Consider the following 23,121-nt stretch of genomic DNA (forward strand, 5'->3'; position numbering starts at 1 on the left):
CGCACGCTCCCTAACTGGGAGCTCCCTAAAACCAGTGGTTCCCACAGATTTCCGTCTCAGGACTTCCTCATGCTTCAGAAAACTAGTGAGGACCCAAGGAAGCTTGTATTTATGTGAGTTTTATCTATCTACAATTACCACGTTAGCAATTTTAGTTAATTTAACAATAATCTCATTACATGAAAACACAAAGAACACATTTCTCAAAAACTGTAGTCTCCTCCCCTCCAAAAAAATATTTTAGAGACAAGAGTGGCACTGCTTTTACATTTTTGCAAATGTCTTTAGTTCCCAGCTTAGGAGAGCCGATTTCTTGGGGCTCTGTGGGTGTCCAGCTTGGTGTGACGGCTTCACACAGATGGTTGCAGAAAACAGTGGAGTATTTAAGAGCCTTTCCGGGCAATCAAGGCTCCAAGGGTTGCTGTGCTCGTGCTAGAAACCAATTTTTCAAAATCTGGATTTCACTTGAAAGCAAGACTTTTTTGGCAATGAACATTTGTTAGCTGTTCCCCTTGAAGACGCGGCTTATCGCATTCATTCTTGAGAAAATGCCAAATCCCCAAGTCTGAACAACCAGAGTTGGTCTGTCGACTGTTCATTCAAGTACAAAAGGAAGCAGCAGCCGGTGGAGCTCACAGCACAGTCACAGAAGTGCCCCAGGTGAGAGAGCGGCCGGCACACTGCAGGGGCAGGAGGGTGTCCCTCTCCTTCCCATTCTGCACACGGACTGCTGGAGAGATGGGCTCAGGGTCTGCAGGACAGAGACTTTCTTCCTTCTGCTATCAGGGATGCTCTTAGTGAGCGCCTTGCATTGAAGAATACAGAGACTACAAGGGCGGGCTGGCACTGAGGCCACGGCTCACTACAGGCTCTGCATCGTCAGTGCAAATGTCAACAAGGCGCAAAAGGCAAGTGACTATTTTGAAAACCGTTCTGACTCTGCAGACCCCCGAGAACCACGGAGAGCCCCTACTTAAGAGGCGTGGATTTGCTGCATGCTGTGAGCTCAGGCAAAACCTTGCACAGGGCCCGGCACACAGGCAGCACTGGAAAACCGGGGTGGGGAGCCCCACACAGGCTTGTGTATGTGTTGTGTGTGTGTGTGTGTACGTGCGTCTGGGGGCTGGGAAGCAAAGAAGAGTCTTACCTGTGTGAGATAGAAGACGTGTGTGTGAGGGACCGTGAACAGAGCATTCACGGCGCCGCGGAAGGTGTAGATCTGCTGGTGGGGGTCTCCCACGAAGATCTTCCCACAGGGCTGAGACAGAACGATGTTCATGATGGCTGCAATCCAGAAGGGGCAAGTAAGCGCTCTGATGCAAGGCCCACCCACACAGCAAAAAGAAACCAAACGGAAGACAGCAGAGGGCGAGAACACTTGCACACTGGGTGGCAAGGCATCCTTCCCTGCAGGGCACATGCACTCAGTCCAAGGAAACAATTTTCATTCATGTATTTATTTCTGGACATGCTGCGAGGCATGTGAGATCTCAGTTCCTGACCAGGAATTGAACCCGCGTCCCCTGCAGTGTCCTAACCACGAACCATCCAGAAGTCCTGAAGAAACAAGCTTATAACAGACAGTTTCTAATCCTATGAATGCAGATTATTTTTACTCCTGAACATGCGACTGTGTCTAAGAAATCACAGAGGCAAATATAAAATGATGCAAATTATCCTCTTTAATATAATAACTTGGGGCCTAAGGATAACCTACCAAGTCACATTATTTTCTATCAGCCACTAGGAAAAAAAAAACCTTTTTCATTCTGAATTGACTACCTTTTCCCTTCGGCGTGAGTCTTTGTCCTAATAATGTGATGACTTATGCTCAGCCAATATTTTAAGAATAACCCAAGCAAAATATTTAGAGAAAAATAAGTCTCCTTTGGGTGGAGGTGAGGGCAGAGACTGTTGAAATCTGGAATCAAAGAGTAAAGGATTTCAGAGTGACTAAGCATCAGACACCCCTTCTCCTACTACAGATAAGAACCACGGACTCACTGCATATATGTCCTCTGACACATGCGTGATGCAGTTTCTATGTGTTTGAAACTACTGGTGTCCCGAATGCTTTATCACCTGGGGTGCAGTCCTGGGCCTCGTCCACAAAGATGGCATCAAAAGAGGCCAGCAGGGGCTTGCTGAGCTGCCAGAGTTTCAAGTAGCCTAGGAGAAGGGGCAGAAGGGTCAGAACACGGGGTGAGGTGGGTCCACGTGGGGTCAGGGGTCAGGACAGGCCCATGCGTACCATCGTGCGTCATATGGTAAGCCTCCTCCCTGCACTCGCCCAACTTTCGCATGTTGTCCCAAAGCCGGCTCGCTTCGAGGACTCCGTTCTAGAAAGCAAGTGACACGGTGACGCCAAGGTCAGGGCCCAGAAATATGGGGTTCACGTGTGAGCAGGGGTCAGAGAGAAGGCTCCAGCACATGGTGAGTGGCGGCCCCTCCCTGACCTCCCCTGGCTGCATGAGGGCCTCGTGACACCATCAGGCACCCAGCCAGCAAGCAGCCAGGGCTGGACCACACCCAGCGGCAGAGCATCTCTCAGGGAGCACAGCATCCAACGAACCAGGAGGGGCTGGATGATTCCTCTAGATTTATGACCCATGGTGATTATAATTCATAAGGAGAGTGACCAGGGACTTCCCTAGCAGTCTGGAGATGAGGGCTCTGTGCTTCCACTCCATGGAGCACATGCTAGATCCCCAGTCAGGGAATTAGGATCCCACATGCTGTGCAGTGGGAGTGAGGGAAAAAAAACAGTGATCAATGACTGAGCCCTGTTGATGCAGTGCAGGCCAGGCTGAGGACCACGGGAGAGGACCACACTTCACAGAAGACCGTGGACACCCTGCTGCCACACCCGCCTGTGGCCTGCCTCCGCCTCTGCCTCCCGCCAGCAGTTCTGAAGACACCAAAGGCTGGGACACGACCCCAGGTCACGCCCTCAACCTCCCAAGCCTTAACTCCAGGGAGACTGAGCCGCTCACCAGCTTTTCGCTCTGTTCCACCATGACTCGTTGCCCCTGGGTGTTTTTGCACCAGATGGGCACATGGTCGATTGTCAGCTCCTCATCAGCCGAGGCGAAGAAGTTTTCCAGAGTCTTGCACACGAGCTTGGCCCTGATGAAGCCACCCTTCCCTTCAGTGAGGACGGAGTTGACCATGAAGGGGGTTAACTTGAAGAGATTCAGCTTCTTCTTCAACTGGTACCTGCAACGCACGTCCCGAGGGCACAGGGTCGGCCTTCCTGGCCACACAGGACTTGTGCGCCCCCAGGCCTCCCTACCTTCTCTCCAAATGACATCATCAGGTTGCTGGCAGTGGCTCCTCCAGGTAAGGAAACCAGCGAGGGGCTGAGTGAGGCCCCTGCAGGACCAGAAAGGGCTCCTCTAGGCTTTCCAGAATTCAGATCTAATAACTCAGGAGACAAAGGGGCTCACAGCAGACACTGCTGTTTCATGGTTTGGCCCCAACTCCAGGAGGCCCCGGGAGGACCTTGAACCTCCCTGCAGCCTTCTCATCCCATGGGGCGCGGCTCAGAGGCCCTGGAGCCTGGGTCTAGCGCCCCTCATCCTCTCCCCTCCCACTTCCAAGTAGAACCTGAACTGATCAACCAGGCTGGTGGCACCTGGGACTTCAGACATTGTCGTCTGACCTGTGCCTCAACTCCAGAGACACGAGCATGCCTCCCTCAGTTGACAATGTATCTCTCTGGGGTAAAAGTATAAATCACTAAATCTTTCCTTATATTCCCTGCCTGTAAACAGAGATAAGGCACTACGTTTTCCCATCACTGCGGTGCGCTGACTGTAATCTGAAAGCGGCACCGTGATGCTCACTTGCGCCCGATGTGACCATAGGCCATGGAGTGGAAGGTCTTGCAGATGACGTTGCTGGGGAAGACGCGCTCCGCCTGCTTGGCAATACTCTTGTTGAAGGTCACGTATAGAAACCTGCTCTGAGACCACTTCTCAGCATACTTGACCAGCGTGGAGGTCTTCCCGGTGCCTGGAGATGCCAAGAGGAAGGGAGGTCACTCTCTGACCAGGAAGAACTGCTCCAATGGGACTCTAATCAGGATCTCCCCATGCTTATCTTGCCACCGGCCTGGGACCCAAGAGTGGCAAGTTCTCCACTCCACAGATAAGAACTAAAAGCCAAGCAGTGAAGGGAGCAGCAGAGTTGAGACAGAGCCACCTAGGTTGGGGTCGCAGCCCCAGCTGCTCTAGCGAGGGGCCATTGATTTCCTTGAACTTTAGTCTGCTCCTCAACCGTGTGCATGTAACACACAGGGAGAAAAAGCACTGTGAGCAAAGGTCAGACAAAGAGTGACCAAGTACTTTGGGAGCCAGCTAGGACAATTAGCTGGTCGAGGCAAAACACTGGACCACACCTCTGGGGATGCAGGTTAGAATTAGAAGGTAGAAGCCCTTCTAGGTTTCACCCTACAGAAAGCCAGGAGCTCCTGACGTTGTCTGAATAAGACAGTCACATGACCTGCTGCCTCACAGCCACCCGTGTGTGAACAGACACGATGACACGTGACAGGCTGGGTCAATCCCACAAACTATGGACCATCTGCCCCCAGGAACTCCAGGGTGGATGCTCGCTGGAGTGGTAAGAAAACGCAATTATTCCTTGACAACTGCTTTTTAGATGATTTAATTGCAGCAGGGGAATAGCAGGTGATGGTAAGATACTCCAGCAGGTAGAGGGAAGGGGGAGGCAACGACGAGAGGCCTTCAGGAGCGGCAGCCCCTTACCTGCAAATGCCATTATTTTCACCACCTGGAGAGGCTCCATCTTATGGCTTAGGATCAGCTGTTGTTCATGTGTCAGCTGGATGGTTGTTTTCTTTCTAATCATTACAGAAGAGAAATTAGGAAAAGAGCAAGGAATTGAAAAGATCAGGGGATAGACTACCAAAAACCCAATAGGAAACCAAATGGAATGAATAAAATTTAACGAGGAAAAAAAAGAAGAAGGGACTTTCCTGGTGGCGCAGTGGATAAGAATCCACCTGCCAATGCAGGAGAGACAAGTACACGCTCCGGTCCTGGAAGATCCCACATGCCATGGAGCAACCAAGCCTATCAGCCACAACTGTCAAGCCTGCGCTCTAGAGCCTGCAAGTCACAACTACTAAGTGCCTAGAGCCCGTGGTTCCACAAGAGAAGGCACCACAGTGAGAAGCCTGCACATCGTAACTAAGGAGTAGATCCTGCTCACTGCAGCTAGAGAAAAGCCTGTGCAGCAGTGAAGACCCAACAGAGCCAAAAATTTAAAAAATAAAATTATTTTTAAAAAAGAATGTTCTCTTCTTTAAGGAAAAGAGAAAAAGGAGAGGGTGGTCCTTTAGAGTGGTCAAAACGTTCTAAAACTAGATTATGATGTTAGCTGAACATTCAGTAAATCTACTAAAAATTACTGAATTTAACAATTAAAATGGGTGATTTTTATGTAATGTAAACTATAACTCAATAAAGTGCTTAATACAAAACCCTTTTTCTCCTTAAGTGTGACAGTCACGAATCAAAGGGGCCAACACACTACAACACATCTACAGACGGACATACCCCGGCCAGACCGACGGTTCCTCTTTGTCTCCTGAGGCCTGAGCACAGGAATTCTCCTGAAGATACAGGCAATAGAAAATGTTGTAGTGAATCCTAACAGGAAGAAAGGAGATTAGAGATTTTCATATTCAGTCACAACCTGTATATTATTTTTCCTCAGACTCCTGTTGCTAAAAAAGAAAATATGTACCATTATTTTACAAAAAAAAAAAAAGAGAGAGAAGCAAAGGGCTTAAATATACCAAGAGCTGTGGTGTCTTTAGCTGCAATGTTGATGGTAAGCAGCAGTGCAGGTCAATATCTGGAGAGCATGTTCTGGGAGAGAGGCCTGGCTGCAGGGGCCAGAGAGACTGGCACATGCTCTCTGGGGAACAGGACGCAGCCGTGAGTGCGCACACGGCCCCAGGACGCTGCGTGACTGAACAGCGCCTCCTGTCCCTGGAGTGTGCTCGCTTGCTGGCACCATCGCACTCTGGTCTCTCCGAGAACCCAGGGCGCGGTGGGTGGGGAGCTCGCCCGGGGCCCGTACCGGTTGCTGATGCTGATCCCCTTCTCCCGCATGGCATACAGCAACACGGCGATGCAGTACAGGGTCTCGGTGACGTCCGGCACGGTCACAGTGGAGCTGGGTCGCCGCAGGCAGAAGAGCAGCTGCTGGATGTCGCTGACGCTGCTGGACAGGAGGACGATGGCCGCCACCAAGGCCCACACATTGACGCCCTGAGGAGGGAGGCAGGGGGGTGAGAGAGCAGACCCGAAACAGTTGGTGAGAAGCACACGGGACGACAACGAGGAAAGTTAGGCTCAGGGTTCACGTGTCTCCTACAGACCCTCTGAAAGGAGGCCAACTTCCCAAATGACACTTGGGAAACGACAGGAACGTCTCCTCTTACCCTGGATTCCTTTCTTCTCATCACTTTTGGATCTGACTTCCCAGTTTCCGTTGACTGAATGATATTTATAAAGTCCCTAATATATAAGACCCTGCACAGAGGTAATCCACACTCTCCCCACCCAGGTCAGTGTGAGCTCTCAGGTCCAGACACTCAAGTCCAACAAGCTTACTAATAAATGTGCCAAAAAGGCGTGTAAAAAGAAAACAGCAGTCTTTACAGAGAAATCAAGGCTGACAATTCAATGGCATGAAGATGTTAATTTACTATTGCCCTTCCCTGGTGGCTCAGTGGGAAGGAATCCACTTGCCAATGCAGGAGACACGGGTCTGATCCCTGATCCAGAAAGATCCCACATGCCGCAGAGCAGCTAAGCCTGTGTGCCACAACTGCTGAGCCTCTACCCTGCAGCCTGTGAGCAGCAACTATTTAAGCCCACGAGCCTGTGCGCCACAAGAGAAGCCACTGCAATGAGAGGCCTGAGCATCACAACGGGAGAGCAGCTCCTGCTTGCTGCAAATAAAGAAAAGCCCGTGCAGCAGTGCAGACCCAGCACAGCCTAAAAACCAAATTTTTAAAAAGAAATGCTAATCTACTACTTACTTTACATTACGATTATTTAATAACTTAGTAATGGAACTTCCCTGGTGGTCCAGTGGCTAAGACTCCGCACTCCCAATGGCAGGGGCCCGGGGTTGGTCCCTGATCCGGAACCAGATCCCCATGACACAGCTAAGAGTTCACATACCACAACTAAAAGATCCCACATACTGCAACTAAGACCCCATGCAGGCAAATAAATTTTAAAAACTTTTAAAAAAAAAAGAAAAGATGGGTAGAATTTTTTAAAATATTTATTAAATATTAAGTTTAATAAATAGTAAATAAATTATTCAAAGTGTATGATTATGGACACAGTATGCTCCATTTATTAATGTCTGAGAAAACATTCACTAACATGGATATATCAAAAATAGATACTACTATTCCTAACTCCTTGCAAGCCTCCCTGTTAAAAACATATCCACGAAAGGAAAGTTCTGCACATTTCTCACTACAACCGTCCTGTGAAACAAACCTCACTCCACCATCGACAGCCACTTCACTAAAGGCAGAGAAATGCACAGGGCTAGATTTTCAACCTTCCACTGGTTGCAGAATAAGGTTGGGGTTGCACGCGGTTTCCAAGAGAACATTTAAGAAGAACCCTTGATCTAGATGACAATTCCAGAAGATGGAGTCAGGACACTGAGGACTATTTCCAGCATCTCAGTAACTCACCATGTGTCAGTACAAAGCCTGTCATTTCTCTGGGCTTCCCTTGCGGCTCAGCTGGTAAAGGATCCAACTGCAATGCGTGAGACCTGGGTTCAATCCATGGGTTGGGAAGACGACCTGGGGAAGGGAAAGGCTACCCACTCCAATATTCTGGCCTAGAGAATTCCATGGACTGTATAATCCATGGGGTCGCAAAGAGTTGGACGTGACTGAGAGACTTTCACTTTCAGAAAACCCAAGTTGTCACCAATACAATGGGCTGCCTTGTAAAGAAACTCTTAAAATCAAAGTGTTTGGAGGCTAGGTGACCATCCTTTGTTGAAACTACTCAATAGAATAGAAAACTGGATGAAATGCTTTTTAAAATTCCTTCCAAATTAAAGAATCTGTGGCCATTTCTTTCTCTATGGGACCAATGACAAAGCTTAAGGCTTCAAAGCAGAGATTTAAGGAAGATTTTTAAAATAAATCTAAAACAACCTTCAGCCACACCTGACCACCAAGACATTCTCTTCCAAAGAGAAAAGGCGCCGCCTCCCCAGCCCTCCCCACAGCCTCTTCACGTACGGCAGGGGCAGCACAGAGGTCAGGGAGGTGTTGGCGCACGCAGGCCTCTGCCTCGGGGAGGAGGAGGTGATCCCTCAGACTCCACAACGCCTGTCCAGGGTCCACACTCGGGGAGCACTTCGTGGTGGCTGTGTAGCTGTTAAGACATTCACAGCAGTGTCCATGGGGAAATGATCCATTAAGTGCTGATCTCTCAGAAGGGACTTCAGAAACCCACTTCCTCCCACAGGACGGTGACTTACCGGATGAGGTTCAGCACACACAGGTCCGACTCCTTCTCTATGCCGTAGCTCGACAGGATGCCATCCACCTTGCTGACGGCTTGCTCTTCATTCATCAGGTATCGGTGGTACAGCTTTTTCCAAGGAATGAACTAGATAGTTTAAGAAATCCAAAACGACATGCAGGCAATCGCTATTAGAGACCAGGCTACATATATAGACAGCTGTTTAGAAAACAACTACAGCTCACAACTCAACAGCTGGACAAAAGGGCAGAAACATCACACAGATTCTAGTCGAAAACGAGAAGGTGGGTATCAGTTTCTTGGTTCCAACACCAATTTGTTACAGAATCTGGGGAGAGCTAGAGCTTCAGCTTTCCTGTCTGAAACAGTCTAGTGCCTGTTAAGACACTAATGACTCAGAGTTTCAACTCGGATTAAACATGAGAGCTGCAGCTATACTAATAGTAAACAAAACAGACTGTGAGTCAAAAATTTTAGGAGAGACAAAGAAGAAGAGTATATAAGAATAAAAGGGTCAGTTCACCAAGGAGCTGTAACAATTATAAATACACATGTACCAAATATCAACGTCCTAAATCTAAGAAGCACGTACGGGCAGAACTGAAGAGAGAAACAGACAACAAGAGACTCTGATGCTCCACTTTCAAGAACAGGTAGCACAAACAACACTAGACCAATTGAACCCAACTGACATATAAAGAACACTCTACCCAACCACAGCATACAATCTTCTCAAGTACACACAGAACGCTGTCCAGGATAGATCATGTATGTGGCCATGAAATAAGTTTTAATCCATTTAAAAAGACTGAAATTATAGAAAGTATGTTTTTCAATCACTACAGAATGAAACTGGAAATTAGCAGCAGAAAGAAAACTGGAAAACCCACAAATACAAGAAAATTAAACAACACATTTTCAAAGCAACCAATGGGTCCAAAGGGAAATCACAAAGAAATTAGCATGAGATGAAATGCAAGCAACGCTAAGAGTTAAGTTTATAGCTACAAAACTTACATTAAAAAAGACCACAAATCAACAACCTAAATTTACACCTAAAGGAACTAGAAAAAGAACAAACTAAACCCAAAACTAGCAGAAGGAAGGAAATAAGAGAGACTATAGAGGAGAAATAAATGGAATAAAGAATAGAAAAATAGGGGGAAAATCAATAAAACTAATGAGTTTTTTTTTAAAAGATCAACAAAATTGACAATGATTAACTACATTATGGAAAAAAGGGAAGATTTAAATAACCAAAATCAGAAATGAAAAAGCAATGGTACAACTGATGTCACAGAAATAAGAAGGGCTATAAGAATACTTCAAATAATTGCAGGTCAACCAACCAGACACTCTAGAGGAAGTGAATAAATCCCTAGGAACACATAACCTACCAAGACCAAATCATGGAGAAACAAAATCTGAACAGATCAATAATGAGCCCGCCAGGCTCCTCCATCCATGGGATTTTCCAGGCAAGACTACTGGAGTGGGTTGCCATTTCCTGGTCCAGGGGAATCTTCCCGACCCAGGGATCAAACCTGGGTCAACTTCATTGCAGATGGGCTCTTTACCATCTGAGCCACCAGGGAAGCCCAATGAGTAAGGAGACTGGATTAATAATCAAGCCTCCCAAAAAGGAAGCACCCAGGACTAGATTGCTTCACTGAAAAATTCTACTGAACATTTAAAGAAGTAGTATCAATCCCCCTCAAATTCTTCAAAATAACTGAAGAGGAGGGAGCACCCCAGACTTATTCTGAGGCCAGCATAACCTTATACCAAAGGCAGACAAAGATACCACAAGAAATAAAAAGAAAATGAGAGCTGTGAGAAGGTCACTGAAAGTAACACCATCATGTCATTGCTGGTGATGATAAAAAGGGCATTGTTCTAACATTTTAAGATGTAAGAATAAGCTGTGATATCGTCCCAAAATCTTCTCAAGCAGAATGGCAGGAACCCTCACTTATCCCCATTTCCCACCAGAGACCTTAATTAAATGCCCAGAAATACTGACCCAAAATAAAGTTCACAACTAAAAACAGAAAGATATTTGTCTGAAGGTAGGAGACAAGACCCCCAAGCAAAATATGGAGCAAGAGCGATGAGAAATTTCCTCCAAAATCCTTTGGGCTTGGAAGAGAAATGTATTAACTCTTAACATATCCACCTTGCCCTCCATCTCCAAGGTTTTCAACTTCTCACTCGGTAAAGAATCTGCCTGCAATGTGGGAGACTTGGGTTCGATCCCTAGGTTGGGAAGATCCCCTGGAGGAGGGCATGGCAACCCACTCCAGTATCCTTGCCTGGAGAATCCCATGGACAGAGAAGCCTGGTGGGTTACATCCGTGGGGTCACAAAGAGTTGGACGAAACTGGGTGACTAAACACACACATTTGAAGAATGGATTAAACTCTGCTGCTGCTGCTAAGTCACTTCAGTCGTGTCTGACTCTGCATGACCCCATAGACGGCAGCCCACCAGGCTCTACCGTCCCTGGGATTTTCCAGGCAAGAACACTGGAGTGGGTTGCCACTGCCTTCTCCAGGTTAAACTCTACCTCTGGCTTATTCCCAATGGCTGGTCTAAGGGACACACTAGCTAAGCAGAACATTCTCCTAGCCCTCCTGGAGACCTGAACCTAAGAAGTATAATGACACAACAAATGGAAGCACGGGCTGTGGGCTAACAGTACCAGGAAATCCTTTCTGAGAGTGTGGGTTGCCCCTGTGTCATTCTCAGAAGGTACTCCTGTGACTACATGCAACACTCATTTAGCAATCACCTCCTATTAATACGTGTAAACTATTGTGAGACACAGTGGAACACACAGTGGAGAATGCACAAACAGGACAGCCAGCCCTCCAGCAGTGCTCTAATGTTAAATGAAGGAGGAAGGCTCTCTAAGATCATAGCAGAACATCGTAGGCTTGAACAGAGGTATATATCACTATCATAGCAATAAGGAAGAGAGAGGGTGCCTTCCGTGGGAAGAGGAGTTACTTGGAGTGCAGCCTGGAAGAAGTGAGATGTCAACAGAGATATGAGGGGCTCTTTGGACTGGTCAGCTGTGGGGTGCAGATTAGATCCACATAAGGGCAGTACCACACAGTCCCCAGCTGAGAGGCAGCACATCGCGTGCTGTGGACAGAATACCAGAGTGGACTGGAGAGAAGTCAGCAGTGAGCCTGGAATAAATAGTAAGGTGGGACACACATGGAAGGTCTCAGGTGCCTCCAGGGGTTGGGATTTGATTCTAGAGGACAACGGACACTAACATTTCTGAAGAAATGCCATCGTCAGGAGGACGCGTTAAGTGAGGCGAATCCGTGAAGATTTAGAGCAAACATCAGAGAACGAAGAGCGCGTTCCATACCAGCGGATCACTGATGACCTCCCTCCAGAGGCGGCACACCAAGCTCAGGTTCCAATAGAGGTCTTCCACGGGCAGGAAAGCAAAGATGTGCCTCAGGACCTCGCTGGGCAGGCTGCAGATGTGGCTCGGGGGCTCCTGGCAGGGCAAGGTCCCAAGGAGCCCGTAGTGAGAGTCAGGAACAGGGTCTGGACCAAGGTCCTCCACCTCCTGGCTGGGTTCTCCAGGCTGCACGGTGAGCTGCCCCACCCCGACCTCTGCTTCTGGCCTGGCTTCCCTGGGCCGTGTGCATGATGGGGACGAGTGATGCCATGGGGTCTTCTTAGACACCCCATCCCACGGACTGGTCCCTGGGGCCGGATTCCTCTCATCGTCTAAGGACAGAGACCGCTTCCTTGCAGGCAAAGCGGACCCTGACGAGTGCAGCCTGGCTTCTCCGTCTCCCCCTGGAGGCAGGGCACAGGGGCTCCCTGCCGCAAAGATCATTTCATCCTCTGAGTCCTTAGAGCTGTCCTGGCCCACAGAATTGCTTTTGGCCATGTCATTGGTGCACTGCTGCTGGCCAGCAAGGAAGAAGTCAAGGCTGTATCTCAGGCATCCTCGACCTAGACAGAGAACCCACAAAGAACACATGAGAAACGAGGAATGACTGACGATCCTTCGCTGACCTGAATGAGACAAACTAATTTTCAATTATCTATTTTAAAACGGGAAAGAGACAAGGATATATTTATTGGCCTAGTGATTACATATAAAGCTTAATACAAAAAATATTTATATCAGGCTCTATCATATGGTCAGACTATTGCAACAGGACTGTAAGATCACAGTAACAACATTTACAAATACTGAGATACTCTAAGGCCACACACACTATAGATTCTGAAACACAGGGTATTTGGGGGAAAGACATACCCCTGGCCCCTCTTTTGGTTCTGGGTCTAGGATAGAGACCGTGGTTCGGGTCTCTGCTTGTCCATCTTTGAAAGGACTGGGACGCAGCCAAGTGACTCCGAGCGAGATGTTGGCACTCAATGGCTGTAAGATGCTTCCGCTTAAACCGTCTCACTGTTTTGTACCAAAGGGCAGAAGAAATGGGACTCGTTAGTTATCACAAATTCTACAAGCTAGTCAGCAAATTAAACTTAATTTTTAGGAATCTGGTGACTGTGGACCACCCGAGCCAGCCCTTTCCATCTTCTCTACTTTCCCATTGATTTTCAGTATCTCATAGTTTCTTAGTATCTCCTCCTCAGGATTTTAGAATCCTAAAATAACCTTCTTTTCCGCCTATCATGCTTTCTAGAAGCCCTGATCATGAAACGCTCATTTGAAAAGTTGCCACTATTGCCCAAACGGAGATCTGTCATCTTTTGCTGACTTAACCCAGGCCCTGTATATTCCCATATTAACCATAAATATTTTAAGAGCTGGCTGTAGCTTTTTAAAAATAAACTCAGACATTGTCCCCTGAATACACCAGCTTCCCCAAATGGCAGAAGCAGAAGGCACTAAGGGGACAGTCCCTGCGGGCTCCCCAAGGGGCAGCTCACCCCTGTGCGCCTCCACCCGCCCCCGGGTGCACCCCCGACCCCCCAAGGGCCCCAACGTTCAGCACTGGTGTGCGAGGATGGCAGCAAGGCCCCCGAGAGGAAAAGAATTGAGACCACTCTTCAGCGTCTTCATGGGACGAGGTTTCATATTCCCCCTCAGCAACACAACAGCATCTGTGCCCAGAGTTCTGTCTTGAGAGTACTGACATATTTATGTTTATGTCAGGCATTTTCTGCCAGGTAAATATTTTCCATATTTAGCTGATGCTCTTCCTGTTTCTGCATATCATCACATTTACGATCTAACCCCTCCGATATCTCTAAATACAATAGTTACACTACTGTAAAAAAGAATAGTTATGTTTTAAAAAAACAGTAAGAGAGGAGAACAATACATGCAAGAGAATTAAAGTGACCCTCTACAGATGGCCCACAGAAACCACTTCCTGCCAGCACCATACTGCCAGAGGTCCTAAAAACATTCTAGAGTAAACTGCAACATCCCATGTTAGAATCCACTCAACATTTCCTGTAACCCTGAAAACATCTAAAACCAAGACACTAATACGTGTATCTGGTATAATTTATATTAATCAATAACCCACCCCCCTCAGCCCATAGCTTCTTCAGAAATGATGCTTCAAAATTTCAATTCATTTTTTGAAGGTTTAACAGAAGTGTATGGATGTGAGAGTTGGACTGTGAAGAAGGCTGAGCACCGAAGAATTGATGCTTTTGAACTGTGGTGTTGGAGAAGACTCTTGAGAGTCCCTTGGACTGCAAGGAGATCCAACCAGTCCATTCTGAAGGAGATCAGCCCTGGGATTTCTTTGGAAGGAATGATGCTAAAGCTGCAACTCCAGTACTTTGGCCACCTCATGCGAAGAGTTGACTCATTGGAAAAGACTCTGATGCTGGGAGGGATTGGGGGCAGGAGGAGAAGGGGACGCCAGAGGATGAGATGGCTGGATGGCATCACTGACTCGATGGACGTGAGTCTGAGTGAACTCTGGGAGTTGGTGATGGACAGGGAGGCCTGGTGTGGGGTCACAGAGTCGGACACGACTGAGAGACTGAACTGAACAGAAGTTTTAAAAAAAACTTCGTGGATATTTCAAGACTTATAGAAAATTATTTCTCCACACAAAAATAGCTCGATAAGGCCCTCTGAAAGTATGCTAGAGAGACCTTTTAACTACCTGAATTCAGAGTTAAAATGCCGCAGGAGGACCCCAGTCACTTAGCTTCTTGAAGGTTCAGGGGTGCTATAATGATTAAATGAGAAAACACACCCCCAAAGACTTGTCAAACTATAAAACCCAACACAAATTCACCCATCTGCTTATTCTCTTGAACAAAGCTTAGATGTGATTGCATAAAACGTTGACTTGGTGTCAATTTCAGGTGACCCTGGAATGGTTAGGGTGGGCATGACCTCAGTAACAAGCAGATCCAAACACACAGTGACCTCAGGACTCCAGCTCGTTTCTCTGTCCTGTAGCAGTCTCAGGTGACTGTGTGGGAGCCGGGGCCCCTGCCACCGTCTCGGGGTTAGCAAGGCGGCTGAGGCTGTGTGATGCACTCAGATGTGGAGCGGGGAGGCTTCCTCTATGCGATCACTCACAGTCCAGTCACAACGAGGACCCTGAGAAGTTGACACACGGAGTTCACACCACAGTCACACGGTTCCAACCACCACGAGTTCACACCACAGTCACACGGTTCCAACCACCACAGTCACACGGTTCCAACCAGACAGACGGAAGCACCTAGCGACACCCACAGGAAGGCTGACACAGCCCATCAGCTCAGAATCACACGTGGACCATGCCATGATGAGCCTCTTAAAAGATGCTATGTTCTAACAGCATCAGTGTTCTTGTGAAATTATTTAAAATTACTATAGTAAAATTCCAACCAGCTTCTAGCCTTGTTAATATATTTTAAAATCAGCAGCTTAAACCTAACTTTACCAGAATAAGGATGCTCAAATGCTACCCCTTCCTTCCCTGAGTCCCCAGACCTCGTGAGGTCCCCTCCTCCAAACAGCAGGTGTTCTCTGCATGGCACTTCAAGCGCACTTATTAGAAGATGTTTGTGATTCTTCAGGAAGCAGCTAAAGTGCACTGTGATGAAAGTGTACCATTAAGAGGGATGGAGAGACATGACACTTGCTGGTGGGCTTTCCAAACTACGCGAGGCCCCAGAAGGGTCCAGCAGAATCGTCTCCAGGCGGCAGTGGGCACCAGTGCCTCTAGAGCTGACCACAGTGTCATATCCCTTATGTCACGACAGGAAAACACTGGGAAGGCAGGAAAACCATTTGTCAAACAAGATTTTGCCCATCCCATGCTGCTATTCCTGTGATGGCTCTCTTATAGCGAGACGTCTCATAGGTCCTCCACTGCTAGGCCCCCGTTTCTAGAGTCGCCCCACCACCACCCCACTCTGCTTGGCAGACCACTGGCACTGCAAGTGTGGGTCCCAGTCCTTGTGTCTGACTCCCAAGTGGTGAGTACCTGGAGCCCTCTGCCAATCACTGTACTCTTCACCCTGATGACCGTCATCACCCCACTGCACCCCCAGGTCAAGCGCACAGCCAAAGACTAGATTCTCCTCAGCCCCCTGGAACAATCATTACTATACTGATCATCAATAAACATGCACGAGACACCCCCAGCCCTGAGAAGGCAGGGAACACGTCCCCTCGACTTCTTCCTCAAAGCATTCAGCATGACACTCCGTAAATCACAGCTACTCCAGTGCTGACTGAATGAGAAGTACATGCTGCTGCTGCTGCTGCTAAGTTGCTTCAGTCGTGTCCGACTCTGTGCGACCCCATAGACGGCAGCCCACTAGGCTCCCTCATCCCTGGGATTCTCCAGGCAAGAACACTGGAGTGGGTTGCCATTTCCTTCTCCAATGCATGAAAGTGAAAAGTGAAAGTGAAGTCGCTCAGTTGTGTCCAACTCTCAGTGACCCCATGGACTACAGCCTACCAGGCTCCTCCATCCATGGGATTTTCCAGGCAAGAGTACTGGAGTGGGGTGCCATTGCCTTCTCCACAAGTACATGCTAGGAAGCCTCAATTCTGCTGGAATCCGCCTGGCTTCATTTTCTCATCCTCCCGATTGCAAGACGTTTTATAAGACAAGTAGCGGAACAGGGTGCTCCTGGTTTCGTGGTGAAGTCAGCCCGTCCCCTCCCTCCTCAGCACATGGCTGGTCCATGCCTCCCTGTGGTGCTGGGAGTTGGGGCCCCAGGGAACACGTGGAGGAGTGTGCACCTCTCCCAGGCCTGGCCCGTAAAGCCTCTCCTGCCCCTTCCTCTGCACTCTAGTCCCGTCCAGGGAACAGGAAGGTGACCCCAGGGAAACCTGGAGGCCACACGTTCAAAAAGGAAGACCCTCCAACAGCCTGGGTCCTTGGATTACTGCTTTAAAGAGCACCAGTGCTTCCTTCCGTGGTGGCTCAGCTGGTAAAGAATCTGCCTACAATGCAGAAGACCTGAGCTCGATCCCTGGGTTGGGAAGATTCCCTGGAGAAGGAAATGGCAACCCATTCCAGTACTCTTGCCTGGGAAATCCCACAGACAGAGGAGCCTCGTGGACTACAGACCATGGGGTTGCAAAGAGTCAGACATGACTTAGTGCCTAAACCACCAGAGTTCACCCCCACAACACACACACACACACACACACACACACACCTGAAACTGCTAGCTGGAGTCCTGAGGTCACTGTGTGTTTGGATCTGCTTGTTACTGAGGTCATGCCCACCCTAACCATTCCAGGGTCACCTGAAATTGACACCAAGTCACTTTTTTGCATTCCTAACCTTCGTTAATCAGAATTTATACCAAACAGGCCTCCAAGATGTGCAGGTTACAGACCAATACAGAAGATAATAAGTGCCTACAATTAGTGCCTGGAGAGAAAGATTATTAAATAAAAATGTGAAAAAGGAAAATCAAGGTAACTCTCCGGCACAGGGGCCTGACGAGAGCAACAGCTCCTAACAAGAGGTGCACTGGGAGGTTTCACCAATTAAGAGGAACCCAACCTCATCCCATTCGCTCCCACAAGCCTCTTGCCCTTCTCAGAGAGGCTCCGTGCAGGTCGAGCGACACCCTCCTGTTTCTGGCGAGACAGTGGAGGTGCGCTGCGGCAGGCCTGTTGTTACCAGGAGTTGGGTACTTCACAGGTCAAATGTGCCCTGGGAGATCTAAGAACCCAATCTCAGCAGCGTGCATGGTGGTGGTCCCCAACCTCAGTGAGACAGAAAGTATTCATTCAACCCAGGCAGGGCTGTGCAGCAATGAAACCACCCTGTATGTGTCTGAGACATATGCAACAATTACTTGTACAACTATGTACTTAACACGAGTTGTTCACATACAGACTGGTGTTATTACTATTATATGTTTTATTAACACATTCCCTGATAGCTCAGTTGGTAAAGAATCCACCAACAATGCAGGAGACCCCAGTTCATTCCTGGGTCAGGAAGAACTTCTTGGGCTTCCCTTGTGGCTTAGGGGTGAAGAATACACCCGCGATGTGGGAGACCTGGGTTCAGTCCCTGGGTTGGAAAGATCCCCTGGAGAAGGGAAAGGCTACCCACTTCAGTATTCTGGCCTGGAGAATCCCATGGACTGTATAGTCCATAGGGTCGCAAAGAGTCGGACACAACTGAGCGACTTTCACTTTCAAACCACTGTTTAGGTGTGTATCAACATGTCTTCTGCCCCCAAATGAAAGCTTTACAGTTGGGTGGGAGGGAGGAGAAAGGCACCCAACACCCACTGCTCCATAAATATTAATGAAACGAATGAATGAATGAAATGAACAAATGTACCAACTACGGCACTGCCCTCTGGAGAAGCTGAGGTTGTCTTCTTCGGTTTTGATATCCTACACTATCTCAGTGTGCCAACGAGCTTCATAGGTTTTGATGTTCTTTCACAAATTCATCTGACTTCTGCATAACCCTGTGATTGTGCCACGATGAAATTGGGGCTCAGGGAAAACTTGCCTGAAATCACAACAGTTGTAGGTGATACAACTTAGGCCTTCTGACTCCTCAAGTCCAGAGTTCTCTCTATGGAAGGTAATATTCTCAGGACTTCCCTGGTGGCCCAGTGGTTAAGACTCCATGCTTGCTTCCACTACAGGGGATGCAGGTTTGATCCCTGGTCAGGGAACTAAGATCCCACACGCTGTGTGGCCAAAAAAAAAAAAAAAAAGATAATATTCTCCCTTCCAAATCCAACAGAAAGATTCAAAGCAGCTTCTAAAACCCTCAGGTTTAAACTCTCTGTCCCTTTTTTAGAAACCACTGTGGAACATCATAACCAAAGCTCCAACTTCCAGTACTTAGAAAACGTAAGTGTAAGGAGAGCGGAAGTGTTAATCCTTCAGTCGTGTCTGACTCATTGCCACCCCAAGGACTGGAGCCCACCAGGCTCTTCTGTCCGTGGAATTCTTCAAGCAAAAATACTGGAGTGTGTAGCCATGCCCTCCTTCCAGGGGATCCTCCTGACCCAGGGATCGAACCTGCGTCTCCTGCAATACAGGCAGATTCTTGACTGTCTGAGCCACCAGGGATGCCCATCAGGAAAGTGTAAACATGACATCACTAAATACTATACACTCAAAATGGAAAAAGCTCTAAATATTTTTGAATTCATTGGAAGTTTGAGCTGTACGAGAAGCAAAAGTGCTAGCTCCTCCAAGGACTTGCTCTCAATGTAGAGCCAAGTCCCTCTTTCCCTACAAACCCAAAGGCCTACTCTCAGAGGTCCCCAATTAGGTTCTCTGATGCCTACAAATACCTGCTTCTCTCATGGAACAGCAACCACTTACTATAGCAAGCAAGAATGGAGAGAGCTTTTTTCCCTATGTGTGTTTCAGGAATGGAGAAAGAAAGGAAAAACAAGAAAATGTACGGACTAGACTGTATTTCTAAAGATTTGAAAGGCTTTTTCTATTGTCAATTCCATCCCACAACCATGTGTAAATACCTATGATGCCCCAGGTTCATGAAAAACATCTCAAGGGCTCCCTCTCTTGGCATCTCTGGGGTCACATGCTACTTGAGACACTGCAGATTTAAAAATGAATGATTTCACCTGTCCACAAGGTAGCTCTCAAAACACACACAAGTTACTATACATAAGGCATGACAGGTGCTACACAAACGCACTTATGAAATGCTATGGGAGTGAAGACAAGTGACCAGTTAGGAATGATGAAAAAGGCTTTATGAAGAGATCAGCCTCACAAGGTGAGCAGGATCCAGGAACACAAAAGAAACGCATGGCAGTGGAGTGGTGGAAGTCGGGTTTCAACACACGGAGAGGCTCAGGAGAATGAAAAGGGAATCTGCAAAACACAGAGTACAAAGGCCCTCAAGTATAATGCTAATGAACTGGGACTTTATCTTAGAGGGACTCAGAGAATTATCTCACTTTTCTAAGCAGGGTCAATGCCTGGTCAAATTTACACCTTAGAATGGGAACTCTGGAGGCAGGCAGAGGATGAGTAAACATGCAGACTGTCATGGAAACAAAGCAGAAAGTCACTCTACTAACAGAGGCAAGAGTTGGTCAAGGACTGAGGGCAGCGGTGGCAAACAAAGGGAGAAGGGAAAGTGAAGACCAACACTGGAGAGATCAGAAGAGAAAAAACAACAAAGGCAACTGATATTGCTAGCCAGATCTCAGTGATAACAGCATTAACCACATGTAAAGAAGTAATCGTGCTTGCATTTTAATCATTTCTTCCAGGAGTCAAGGGAGAATGAAAGTTTTCAGTTTTGAAAATGCTTGCTTGTTTTGTTTTCAAATTATCTGTCGAGTGACAAGTTAAGCTCCAGGAGGTATTTTGAAATAGGAACTGCTAACTGCTAAGTCACTTCAGTCGTGTCCGACTCTGTGCGACCCCACAGACGGCAGCCCAACAGGCTCCCCCGTCCCTGGGATTCTCCAGGCAAGAATACTGGAGTGGGTTGCCATTTCCTTCTCCAATGCATGAAAGTGAAAAGTGAAAGTGAAGTTGCTCAGTCGTGTCTGACTCTTAGCGACCCCATGGACTGCAGCCCACCAGGCTCCTCCATCCATGGGATTTTCCAGGCAAGAGTACTGGGTGCCATTGCTAGGAAACTAGCCCTCAAAACATCTGTAAGTGATAGCTGGAGACAGAAGATTGGAGGTGCTTTGGTGAGATGCTCTAAGAGCAGACGATTCCACAGACCGATGAAAACAGAACTCACAATCTTTAAGTACAATCAGCTTAGGAAGGACAGAGGGGGACAATAAGCAGAGAGAGAGGATGACAACAAATCTGAAATCAGAGCTCTAAGTCTATGAACAAGAGTCTAGTGTTCGCACACTCAGAGGCCACAAAATATGTCAACCCATCAGGACACCCTCTGATGACAACTGCGGAATGCAACAGAACCAGGAAAAAAGAAGAGAGGAAAAGGAAAGAGGATAGCCAAGTAGCAGTGATGCCAAGGCAAGCCACAGGAGAAACGAATTACTACAGGGCACACCACAATCTCCACACACCTGCACAAAAGGGCCAAGCAGACAAATGGGGAAACCAGTAAGACCCCAGAACATCTACTTCCGCAAGCATATTGTCAAGACCTGTCCCCTGAACAGCAAGCTTTTGCTCTAGACAATCTCAGGTGCTGTGAATAGATCCACATACACTGTCCTCTGGTTGCTGAAAGGGGGATACAGGCCAAAATAAGTTCCTAAAGAAGACAGAAGCGGGGCTTCTCTGGTGGTCCTGTGGCTGAGACACCACACTCCCAATGCAGAGGTCGGGTTCGATCCCTGGTCAGGGCACTAGATCCTGCATGCCACAACGAAGACCTGGTGCAGCCAAATTAGTAAATAAAATACTCTTTTTTAAAAAAAAAGAAGAATACAGGAGGAGAACTGCCTGTAAGACACCAGTTAAATAACCAATCATCTGAATTTAAAATATTCTGTTCTATACTGCAAATACGTGTTTTGATTTTAAAAGCAAGGAAACTGGAGGCTTAACCCAAGAAAAGGTGGAAACTGCAAGTGAAGTGAAAGTTGCTCAGCCATGTCCGGCTCTTTGCGACCTCATGGACTACACAGTCCATGGAATTCTTCAGGCCAGAATACTGAATCATGGAATTCTCCAGGCCAGAATATTGGAGTGGGTAGCCTTTCCCTTCTCCAGGGAGTCAACTGGTAATAAGGATGGAGCGGGTGGTGGCAGGGGAAGGTTAGCAGTAAAAAGTGTGTGGAGCTACCAGATATCGCAACTTCAAGCACTTGCACCAATACCAACGGCTGCAGTAAGAACAACCCCTGGCATTTCCTAAAACTTAGTGAACTTAAAGAACTTTCATGCCTTCCTCTTTTTTTAATTGAAGTGGTGAGACAGAAGGGAACAATAACTTTGGTAAAGCTGATACCGGACCTGATTCTGTCTCCAAGGACTATTCTTACTACTCAGTTAATCAAATTCAATCCGCTCATGAGCAAAATGAGCTTGCTTTCATGTCAGAGATCTTTCTCCATTTTATCTTCCTTATTTGAGCAGATACCAGGCACGAGAGCAGGCCCCCACTGGCAGCTACCATCCTTCCTTCCAGAGATCTTTATCCTCCCATGGGAAAATCTCTAACTTCTTCAGGCCTCAATTTCCCCACCTGCCATGAGTGGGTTACCATGAGGCCTTACAGGCTTGTTTGCGGATGAGGTAACTAACGTAAAGTATTTTGTAAACCACAGTGCGATACAAGATGCAAAGTATAACGATTCCAGGCCTGAAAAGCAGAGCTGCTCCCACTTTCCATCGGAAGGAACAGAAAACACCAGGAGGGTTAAACGACGAGCACCTCGGAAGATCAGGTAGAGAAGTCAACACCGACCCTCACGTCCGCCACCACCCCGCACAGCTTGCTCGGAACTCACAGACTCTCCACCAGCTCCAGCCCCCCTTACATTACCCCAGTTTTCCCAATATTGAGGTTAGGGGGAGGGCAACTGCAAATGCAAAAGGCAAAAGGATGCCACAAAATGACTCGCCCAAGGTCAAAACAGCTGAGCAGCAGGAAATGTTGGCTGCCCACGGCCGAGGCCACGTTCCGGCGACGCCCACATCACCGACAGCGCCCCGGCCTGCCGCTCTCTCATCCGCCCTGGCCCCAGTCCGCGCTCCAACACCCCGGAGGACCATACCTCGCAGAGACCAGACCCGCTAAAGACCCCAGAGACTCAACGTCCACGCGACCGGGCCCGTCCGCGCCCCCACCACGCCGGCGGCCTCACTCACTATGGCGATCCGCATCGGGGCTCCCGCCGCCGCCGCCTCAGGTCCCGGGCCACCCGGGCTCCGGGTCGCGGCTTCCCAGGGGCAGTGGGAGCCCTTGCAGGCCGTGGACTTCCTCCACCAGCTCCGCCGCCGCCGCAGGGCCGCGAAGAGCCCGCCGCCGACGCTGACGGAATGCATCCCCGACCAATTGAAGCACGCAAGAGGAAGGGTGCACTTGACGGACTGCTGCGGCGGCCAATCGGGACGCTCAACCGCGCTACCGCTAGCAGGCCCCGCCCCCTCTGCGCTTCCGCCAGGGTG

The 23,121-nt window shown here is 48.3% G+C and overlaps 1 protein-coding gene across 1 annotated transcript in view; it reads right to left on the bottom strand.

Annotated features, from left to right (window-relative positions):
* Window positions 1–22,994, bottom strand: part of FBH1 (F-box DNA helicase 1) — a 37,359-nt gene extending 14,365 nt beyond the window's left edge. The window contains exons 1-13 of the mRNA XM_070801984.1: window positions 22,822–22,994; window positions 12,862–13,014; window positions 11,950–12,551; window positions 8,563–8,693; window positions 8,321–8,456; window positions 6,112–6,302; window positions 5,583–5,675; window positions 4,770–4,864; window positions 3,846–4,014; window positions 2,994–3,216; window positions 2,252–2,339; window positions 2,083–2,169; window positions 1,148–1,284 (exon numbers count right to left, since the gene is read on the bottom strand). Of these exons, the coding sequence (XP_070658085.1) occupies window positions 1,148–1,284; window positions 2,083–2,169; window positions 2,252–2,339; window positions 2,994–3,216; window positions 3,846–4,014; window positions 4,770–4,864; window positions 5,583–5,675; window positions 6,112–6,302; window positions 8,321–8,456; window positions 8,563–8,693; window positions 11,950–12,551; window positions 12,862–13,014; window position 22,822 (2,106 nt within the window). The 5' untranslated portion in view covers window positions 22,823–22,994. The remainder of the gene's footprint in view (window positions 1–1,147; window positions 1,285–2,082; window positions 2,170–2,251; window positions 2,340–2,993; window positions 3,217–3,845; window positions 4,015–4,769; window positions 4,865–5,582; window positions 5,676–6,111; window positions 6,303–8,320; window positions 8,457–8,562; window positions 8,694–11,949; window positions 12,552–12,861; window positions 13,015–22,821) is intronic.
* Window positions 22,995–23,121: the final 127 nt, after the last annotated feature.

Source organism: Bos indicus, chromosome 13 (assembly GCF_029378745.1).
Source record: "Bos indicus isolate NIAB-ARS_2022 breed Sahiwal x Tharparkar chromosome 13, NIAB-ARS_B.indTharparkar_mat_pri_1.0, whole genome shotgun sequence".
In the NCBI taxonomy this organism is placed as follows: domain Eukaryota; kingdom Metazoa; phylum Chordata; class Mammalia; order Artiodactyla; family Bovidae; genus Bos; species Bos indicus.